At 44.6% G+C, this 10,045-nt stretch overlaps 1 protein-coding gene across 1 annotated transcript; it reads left to right on the top strand.

The window, feature by feature from the left end:
• Positions 1-211: 211 nt before the first annotated feature.
• LOC105462373 (tubulin beta-1 chain) lies at positions 212-9,256 on the top strand. The gene is made up of 2 exons (XM_011708898.1): positions 212-442; positions 7,159-9,256. Exons 1-2 carry the CDS (start codon positions 386-388, stop codon positions 8,443-8,445), a joined length of 1,344 nt encoding a protein of 447 aa, XP_011707200.1. The 5' UTR covers positions 212-385; the 3' UTR covers positions 8,446-9,256.
• Positions 9,257-10,045: the final 789 nt, after the last annotated feature.

Raw genomic sequence — 10,045 nt, 5'->3', positions numbered from 1 at the left:
CTCGGCGGTGTGCAGAACACCGGCAGTACAAGTCAACGCGGCAGCAGCGCGCGCGCGCGTTTGGCAACGCTGCGTTCGCGTCGCAAGTATATCCCGTCCGCATATCGGCGTCGGCGAGGCGAAGGCGGCTCCGCCAATCGCATGCGCTCTACGTTCGCGCTTCCTCCCTCCCCACTCCACTCCCCGCTGCCCCCGTAGAAGCTTGAAAATCTGTAACGGACACCGCAACCGCCGCATACTCGTCTCTGGGCTCTCGCGACGCGTTAGTCTGTACTCGAGCCAGTTCGCTATAGTAATATCGCCGTCAGTCGCCGTCGTATATTAAGGTACCCAAGGGTCTGCACTCTCTCGAGAGGTCACAGTCGGCAAACTCCGTGCGAGCAACATGAGGGAAATTGTCCACATCCAGGCCGGTCAGTGCGGTAACCAAATTGGAGCGAAGGTAGGCACCTTGGCAATTCTACGGACTTGGAATATACTCCCTCCCCTCTCGGAACTCCGCGTTTTCGCGTGTTCCTTTGTTCGCGAGATCCTGAGATCGCGAGATTGTCGTAAAGTCCGAGCTATTATCTATCTCCCGAGAATCCTCCCGCGGAGACCGTTGACATTTTATCGTTTTCCACGCGTGCTTCCTCTCGGAATTCCGCGCGAATCCATCGCGTTCTCGAGCCCGGGATCGAGCGGTCACCGTCGACCGTCGCCGCGCCATTTTTTTCTTCCACTTTACCGCTCGATATCGCGACCCGATGGAAGTGGGGCCCCCGTCGGCGGGAACGAGGACGCGGCCGCGACGGCGTTTTCCCCGATCGTCGCTCTTCTCGCGAGACACGCTGGTATGCCGAGGGAAAAGGCGGCAGCCTCGCCTTCGCCGCGGCGGTCGAAGACCCGTCATGGCGACAGGGAGCTCGCCGGCCGGCCGGCACAGCCTAACGGTTTTTTCCCTCCCCCCCTTTCTTCCCCCGCGCGCCGATCCTTTTCTCTTTCGTCGTGCATACATACAACCGCGTTCCCGTGCGAACGGCGTCTCTTCGTTGCCCGTCGGCCATCTTCTCTCGGGCCATCGTTTTCCCGTGCCGATATTCCGCGTCGCGCCGGCCGTGCGAGGAGAGGCGAGGAATACGCGCCGACGGAGAGGAGCCGGTCGTTCGCGAATGTCGCCGAATTCACCGGACCCTGTCACTCGATCGGGATCGCGAGAGGCTGGGTGTGGCGTATCTCTCTCGGCAACGAGAAAGACGGAGGGAGAGAGAGAGAGAGAGAGAGATATGTATATCATTTACGCGACGACCGACAGCATCGACCGGTTGCGCGCGCATCTCTCTCTCTCTCGTGCTTTTTTATTTCGCTGACATTCTCCGCTTTTTTCCGCCTCAATAATACTGGCCCGCAAATAAATAAATACTTCTCGGCGACGCGTTTACAGTAGCCACAAGCGTAAAAACTGGCCAATCGTGGTGGAATGCGAGGAGAAAAATCGATGGGTCAATTTTTATCGCTTACAGCTACATCCGTAGAATAGGCTGAACGTACGCGAGAGATGAGAAATGAATTGCATTTTACACACGCTCCAGACGCATTCCAGTCGACGGTCGGAGCTTCGATTTTACCGCGAACAAAACCGACTCATCTCTCCTTGTGCACGTCCATCTTTCTTCATCCCCCTCCCTCTTCGTCTCTCGCGCCCGTACAGTCTGGCGTATGCTAAAGGTGAACACACACCGAATGAATGAATGTCGACGCTAAGATAGTTAATGACCGTGTCAGTTTAATGGAAAGTCGGTATCCCAAGCAATCTCGAGTCTTCTGTTGAAATAACGCTGTCCGACATCTCGGAGCGATTTCTAGATTTCTAGCATCCTAGACACAAGGCAAACACTGATTATACTTGTTAGATTTAAAAAAAAAAGTAGTCCTGTCTCATCAAAGACAAACCAACAATTGCGAAATAAGCACGCGGCCAATTTTCATCTGACGATCAATCTCGAAAATGCGATTAATCTTCGCGAAACCTGTTTTTTTTTTTTTTTCCTTCGTCCATTGGGATTCTCGCTCGAGTTGCACGACTCGAGCAAAACGCAGCCACGTTTTTGCACTACTTCCGGTGTGCGCGCTCCTTTAAGGCAGATGGAATTCCTGCGCGCCGCGTCCGCAACAGCCGCGCGGCGTCACGATCGCGTTTAACGGCCACGCCGGCGTCGGTTGGCATGGCGGGTGTATTTTAAAATTTCTATACGACGCCGTTAACGGACGGCCGTCGGACGACGCGCGCTGCGCGGCCACTGCGTTATCGCGAGTCGACACGCTCGGACGCTCGAGAGTCCCCGCGTGTAATCGTGCAAATCGGCGTCTCCGTTTCTACGTGCACGCGCCTCCGTTCCCTTTTTGTCGCTTCTCTCTCTCGCCGGCTTATCGATCTTTCTCCCGGTATTGTTTTCTTAATGAAATAAAATGTTCGATGAACACATTGCGTTCCACAGAAACACGGAGATTTATGGGTTACTGGTTTTCCTCCTTTTCGATTGAATAAAAATTGAACACGATGAATCTTCAATACGATGCCACGAACGGGAACAAGTTTAGCTTGGAGAAAAAACATTCAAATTTTTATATAAATTTTTGCTTTGTAAAGATTATGTAATATCACTCGAGTGGTTATGATGCAGATCGATCTTTGGCAATAATGTTAATCTTATCTGAATAACCAACGAATTGCATGAGAGAGCGGGTAAAGATCGACGAGAGACTGATCAACGTTCGTCGTCACGCTTCCGTAATTTTTAAGGCTGCTGCACCAAGTCAATGCCCGTTTCTCGAGCTGTCTATCTCAATCGATTCGACGTCACGGTAGCGTAACATCAGAGGCTATTTTTCCACCCTATTCTTTTTTTTTTTTTTTGTACAACAGACTCGTAATAATGAGAACGTATAGATTAGATGTGGAACGGTCTTTCAACTAGGGACCGTAAGTAAGTGTTTGTCATAAGTAAATGTTGCGATTAACTCTGCACCTTTTTAATCTTCAACTTATCTGAAATCTGTGAGGTAAAATTTACCGATAACCGAGTTATCGTTAAAGATGCCGAAAGAAACTGATAAGAAATAAATACAATTTTACAAAGTTTTATTTTTTCCAAAACAAGATATTTTTAAATTCATCCACATTAAATCAAAAATAAAATTTGTTGTATTGCGTATTGCGCGCTGATAAAATACTTTGCTATTCGAAGTTTTCTAATAAAAAAAACAGAATTTAGTTCAAAAAGTACATGATTTGATATTTTCTGTAAAAAAATATACCAAAAAAGGATAAAATAATCGTTTATTTAAAAAATATAAGATGATTAAAAAAAAACTTGTATTTCCCGAAAAAAAATGGAAAAAAATTACGGCAAAATTACGGTAAAAATTGTAGTGCAAAAGCTACTTTCTACTACGCGAGCTTGTATAAGCATTATATACGGATGTGCCCATTCAACGACGCCTTCGAGTCCAAGGACATCGAGTCTCGCGTGTTGTAGCACGGCAACGCGCTCCCAAATAAAGGAAGCCGGCGTTATCCTCACGCCATTTTCTTTCGCATCACCTCGGCCCATTTCGAACAGTTTCGCTCGTTGTCGACAAACACGGCTCTCTGCCTCTTTCTCTCTCTGGATATAGCCAGGTGTATCGATCGTGTCGGGTCGCAAGGCTGGGTTTCGCCTACTGTCGCAACTCTATGACGATTACTATTTCACGACGATTTGAGATTTTCTTTTTCACGTTTCAGTCTAGAAATAGCTGTTACGGTGGGATAAACATAATTGAAGTCGTTAATAATATTTTTAATCTCGCCAGTCGACATAATCTGTGAACGATATAGTCGACCTATTAATATAGCATCTTATATTAATAACGAATAGAATGTAATTTAACGTTGCTATTTTAAAATACGTGGTAGTAATATGTTTTATTATTAATATTTCAAGAGAGATCTGATTTATGAAGATATTAAGATGAATTTATGAGCAGGATCCCGTATTCCAGTCTCATACAAATACATTGCAGTCAGTTTTAATTTGCGAGAGGTTCTGCAATTCTTTATATTACCTTAATTACAAGAAAACATATTCTAAATCTACATTTAAACGAGTTGCATAAAATTAATTATCGTTATTACTTCTACGTGCGAGCATAAGCATTCGCGTAAACTACATGAAATATGATCCTTGATAGAACTCGTTCTTTCTGTTTACTTCAGTCTTTATCAATGTGTAAGCTGTAACATATTCCAATGTATACTTCGTGCCGTTACGACCAACTGCTTTGATAGAATTGTGCAATTCGTAACGGGAAGTAGTAGCCCTAACATCACTCATATATTATGAGCCAGATTATCTTATCGCATTTTAAAGCGTTTGTCGGTGGTTTGCGGCATAATATACGAGCGCAGCATAATATTTTTCCGACCTAAACTTTCTGACAATGAGATAGAGAGAGAGAGAGAAAAACAGTAGTGCAATTGAGAACAATAATACAGTACAATATTACTCTTTTCGTAAGAACTTCTATTTTATCTTCAGCATTTCTTAATTTTAATTATGTATTTAATGTATTTAACACATACCGCGGCCGCCAAAAGTTTCCGATCGATATACAATTATCCGATGTCTTTTAAAAATATATATTACGAGTAAATTCTTGATTGTATCGATATTATGGATTTTATTGCTCATTTAAATGCTCTTGAAAATGTTAAAATTTACTAATATTCAATGCATTTACTAATTTCCAATGAAATTGCTTATTGACCGGGAATTTTTGGCAACCACTACTATATCACATTCTTGTACGGTCTAAATAGACAATTAGTGATGAATTGATCCTCCTCTCTCTTTTATGTACCGTAAGCGGCAATTTATTGAAGTCAGTGGGACCCTCGGGATCGCTCGTGGACCAATTGCATCGCGTATCCGCTCGGTGGTTACGCAACGCGCAGCACCGCGCGCGGCGTGCATTTAGAGTAACGGTACGATCTTTCGCGCTGCTTCCGGTCGCTGGCGACGACGGGACGGCGACTGTATATCTGTCGGCGAAAACGCGAGAAAATTGTGATTCGGGAAAAATGGAACAAATTAAAAAGATAAATGGACAAACAGATCGCGGTGCATAACCGGGCGATCGTCCGTTTATGCCAATCGCATACTCTTTTTTTTTTTTTTTTACAATCATCTCTATATATAGCGGTGACATTGGTGAGTCATATCTGACTGTAACATATACATTGCGCGAACCGGGCTGGACAAGGAGGTGGACGTGATAGGGTGGGGATAGATAGGGTTGGGTGATCTTAGCTTTCGAACGACGATGATCATATATGGTCACCGCTTAATACACCCATCGTCCCCGTGTGGGACGTACGTACCGAACGGTAGGCGGACCAGACGTTTTTACGGTGACTTTCACGCAGGTTGTATATGGACTCCGAGATTATTCAGCATCTCGCTTGTCGATGCAACATTTGGCTCGATAGAAGCCCGCGATAAAGCTAATCTGCTCCTATTTACCTTTGACCTTGTCTGCCTGCAATTATCGACTATATATACATATCTTTAACTCTAATTGAATATTTATTGAGGAAAATAAAAACTAAAGCAAAACATGTCTTTATTTTTAAACGTGATAATTATTAGCACGGTATCATTTTAACTAGCATTTACTTGATGATGAATGAATAGAATAAAGAAAAAAGTGCACGGTTAGAGGCAGAGCTGCAGACGGCGAATGGAATCATTTTCCGTTTTGCGAATGTATAATTAGACACGGACAAATTGGAGACAGCGGACTTCCGTAATGAAGCGTCTCGATTGTGAAATGTCAGGAGACGAGTAATTTGCCAAGTAACGTGTAATTTGGTACCATGCCCACACGCTCTGACGTAAAGTCGTGCAATATCCTGAACCTACGATAAGACGATTGAACTATCAAGACGATAATTACGTTAGTCTAGCCGTTCTATCTACTCTTGCCTTTGTACTCGGGTGGGAGAGGGGTGGGGTGGATACACGTGTATCTTTCGCACGTCGATTTCCAAAAATAGTATACCGCGCGGGGTCTTTGAACCTGAGAGTAGAGATGCACCGTGGACCGCACGCGGATGCGCCGACGGTGTTTCGTAATTAATGCATAATTTCCCCTTTTGTTTGCAAATAAGAAGTTGCGTCAGACACGTTCAGCCATATTCTGAATTGTTAATTGAGCAGGGAGGAAGCGGTCTCGCCAAACTGTCTTTGTATTTAACTTATTGTATACCGCAAGGTTGATCAGAAATTAATAATTTATATATACTTGGACTAAACTATCGTATTTCTCAACAAATTGTCTTTTTTTTTTATCTGCTATTTATGGATTTACTCGAGATTGTACGAGTGCATGAGTACTCGAGTTGAAAATTGCTACCTTCGCTAAATTGAAAGACGTTTACGAGCGATTGACATTTCAGCTTGAAGCGCCGATTATGATTGCCACGGTAAAACGAGCGCTTCCGGGGAATTACGTGGTCCATCGCTGGAGGCACTCGTTGCATCGCGATGCGCTTCGACGGGCCCGCGATCGACCGGTCGCTCCGAGACACTAGTAGCGTAACGGCGCGCTTACGATAATACGGGGCTAATTAGTCTCGATTATCGCTCGGGCGATTCGATTGCACCATCGAGAGGCGGGCTTGCGCTTTGAAAAACACGCGAAAGGGAAAAAAAAAAGAGAAACGTAATTCGATGCGCAGGCCTTGGGATATTACGATTAATTACACGCGAGCTATTCGCCGCGGCGCGCGCGAGGTCGTTGAACGGCAGCTTCGCGTTCGCGCTCGATACAATGGAAGGCTGGAAAACGGATGCGGAGGATAATTGCGGGGAGAAAGCCGGTGCGCGAAACTTCCTTCCTACGCGCACCGACACGCGCGGGGATGATGCGTGATTCGGAACGCGTATCTAATTTTTGTAACAGCACCGATTCGTTCCGGCATGGATAACAGTTGCTGGAAGGAATACGCACTCACTCCCATTTCCTCCCTCGGATATCTCGCGACAAACCGCTTATTTACTAGTCTAATGATAAGATGTCATAAAGCTTCTCTTTTTAATGAAAATATTCTTACGAGGGAATTTTTGTGTGTTACAGTTTTGGGAAATCATAAGCGACGAGCATGGCATTGACCCGACTGGCACCTACCACGGTGACTCCGATCTCCAGCTGGAACGAATTAACGTCTACTACAATGAGGCGTCCGGCGGCAAATACGTGCCGCGTGCCATTCTCGTCGATCTGGAACCCGGCACCATGGACTCCGTGCGCTCGGGACCGTTCGGCCAGATCTTCAGACCGGACAACTTCGTGTTCGGTCAGAGCGGCGCCGGCAATAATTGGGCCAAGGGCCATTACACCGAGGGCGCCGAGCTGGTGGATTCTGTCCTCGACGTTGTGAGGAAGGAGGCCGAGAGCTGCGACTGCCTGCAAGGATTCCAGCTCACGCACTCTTTGGGCGGTGGTACCGGTTCTGGTATGGGTACTCTGCTCATTTCCAAAATTCGCGAGGAGTACCCCGACAGAATCATGAACACGTATTCCGTCGTGCCGTCGCCCAAGGTGTCCGACACGGTCGTCGAGCCGTACAACGCCACCCTCTCCGTACACCAGCTGGTCGAGAACACCGACGAGACCTACTGTATCGACAACGAGGCCCTTTACGATATCTGCTTCCGCACCCTGAAACTGTCGACGCCAACGTACGGCGATCTAAACCATCTCGTCTCCCTCACGATGTCCGGTGTCACGACCTGTCTGAGGTTCCCCGGTCAATTGAATGCCGATCTTAGGAAACTTGCCGTAAACATGGTACCCTTCCCCCGTCTCCACTTCTTCATGCCCGGCTTCGCGCCTCTCACATCCAGGTCCATGCAGCAATACTCGGCGCTCTCCGTACCGGAACTCACGCAGCAGATGTTCGACGCCAAGAACATGATGGCAGCGTGCGATCCCAGGCACGGCAGGTACCTCACAGTCGCCGCCATCTTCCGCGGTAGAATGTCGATGAAGGAGGTCGACGAGCAGATGCTCAATATTCAGAACAAGAACAGCTCGTACTTCGTCGAGTGGATACCGAACAACGTCAAGACCGCCGTGTGCGATATCCCGCCGCGCGGTCTCAAGATGTCCGCCACGTTCATTGGCAATTCCACCGCCATCCAGGAACTGTTCAAGCGCATCTCCGAACAGTTCACTGCCATGTTCAGGAGAAAGGCTTTCCTCCACTGGTACACCGGCGAAGGCATGGACGAGATGGAGTTCACCGAGGCCGAGTCGAACATGAACGACCTTGTGTCCGAGTACCAGCAGTATCAGGAGGCTACCGCAGACGAGGACGCGGAATTCGACGAGGAGCAGGAAGCAGAGGTCGACGAAAATTAAGAGGGAAAAAATGAAATATCCCGCAGCGAAAGCGACACTCTTTCTCTCGCCCTCTCTTCTCCCCTATCCTTTCTCGACCGAGCGATAACGCAATACACCCTTCACTTCCCTCTGCTTCTTAACTTGTTATCTCTCTTTTGTATCTTTTTTTTACCGACTTTTGTTTCGAACTTTCGCGGAGCGCGCGCGCGCCCTTTTTGTTGCTCCTCGTCAAATATCGCACCCAGTGCGATAATTCGAACAATTTTCTTACTTTTGAATGTGTCTTTCTACAAGATTCATTTACCTTTGGATTACTAATTTTCGCGCGCCCCTACCATCATCCACTGTACAACCGCCAAAAGCGGACGCTACATATTTGAATAAATTATTATCATATGAATCTGTCGTCACTCGCACTACTCCCTGAATTATTACACAGACCTCTAGACCCCTAGTGCTATTGAGTTTTGTATTTTCGGAGACTTCGTATATATATTTATATTCGTCTGTTGTCATACGCAGTTTTATACCATGATAAAAATAGATGTGAATAAAAATCCATGAAATATACGATGAGAGTATTGATTAGACATTCAGTTGTCTGGTAAAAAGCTAAAATTAAAAACTTATTTGCGAAGTAAATAATACGATTGCGAGAAAATGAATTTTGAATATATGTATGTACGTTGTAATTATCATAAAAGAGTTTTTACTTGAAATTTGAATTGACAGAAATAATATTAAGTGATTTGTACGAGTTAGACTCGACATTTATTAAATTGTTTTTTCACAAATGTATATTTTCCATAATTAAAAAGCACGGAGAATTGGCATCTTCTTTTATTATTTTTCAATATCTAAATTACCAATAGAAGTATGGCGTGACTTCTACAAATTTTCCGATGAATTTTCGCTTAACTTAATTGTCTATTGTACTACCTAACTATACTATTTGATCAATACGAATAGAATTATTGATTTTAATTTGTCACGCGGAAAGAAAAATTAGAAATTAGAGACAGCAAATTAGTTTTGTATCCTAATTATATAGTTTGAAATTAAATAATTTTCTGATTGAATTAATCGATTGAAATCGCCCTTCAAATTAAGAAATATAACTAAAAAGTGAACTTTAGCTTTCGTTATTCAGCTCCATTTATAATTATGTAACATGTCTCGTTAATTAAATTAAGTTGTATCTCGCTTTTTCTCAAATGTTTAGTCATATACTATTGCTTGTAAAAACGTGTGCATGTACTTAGATGCAGCTGACACAAAGATGTTTAGTGTCGCAAATAATTTGCTAAAGCCTAAACGTACGGATCAGTCATTTTAGTGGCAAAAATCGCTTTTATATATATGTATGTATTTTTTTTTATTGAAAAAATAAGAAATGGCTTTGAGATCAAACTCTATCTTACCAGAAAATCGCTCTTATTAATTTATCTGCATCCTAGAGACATCTGTATTTTTGATCAAGCAACATGATTATAAAATTATAGAGTATAATAATTAGACTTATGTAATAATTAAATTGTTTACAGAATTACCAGTGGTAGTAAATGAAAAGACCGACTGCGTCATACCAACGGCAGTTATGGATTAACTTTACCGAGCT

Source organism: Wasmannia auropunctata, unplaced genomic scaffold (genome assembly GCF_000956235.1).
Source record: "Wasmannia auropunctata unplaced genomic scaffold, wasmannia.A_1.0, whole genome shotgun sequence".
In the NCBI taxonomy this organism is placed as follows: Eukaryota; Metazoa; Arthropoda; class Insecta; order Hymenoptera; family Formicidae; genus Wasmannia; species Wasmannia auropunctata.
This window is presented reverse-complemented; position numbering and strand designations above follow the sequence as displayed.

Coding starts and splice junctions, on each gene's coding strand:
- LOC105462373 (XM_011708898.1), top strand. CDS start 386: ATGAGGGAAATTGTCCACATCCAGGCCGGTCAGTGCGGTAACCAAATT. Junction 443..7,158: donor GTAACCAAATTGGAGCGAAG/GTAGGCACCTTG, acceptor TGTGTGTTACAG/TTTTGGGAAATCATAAGCGA.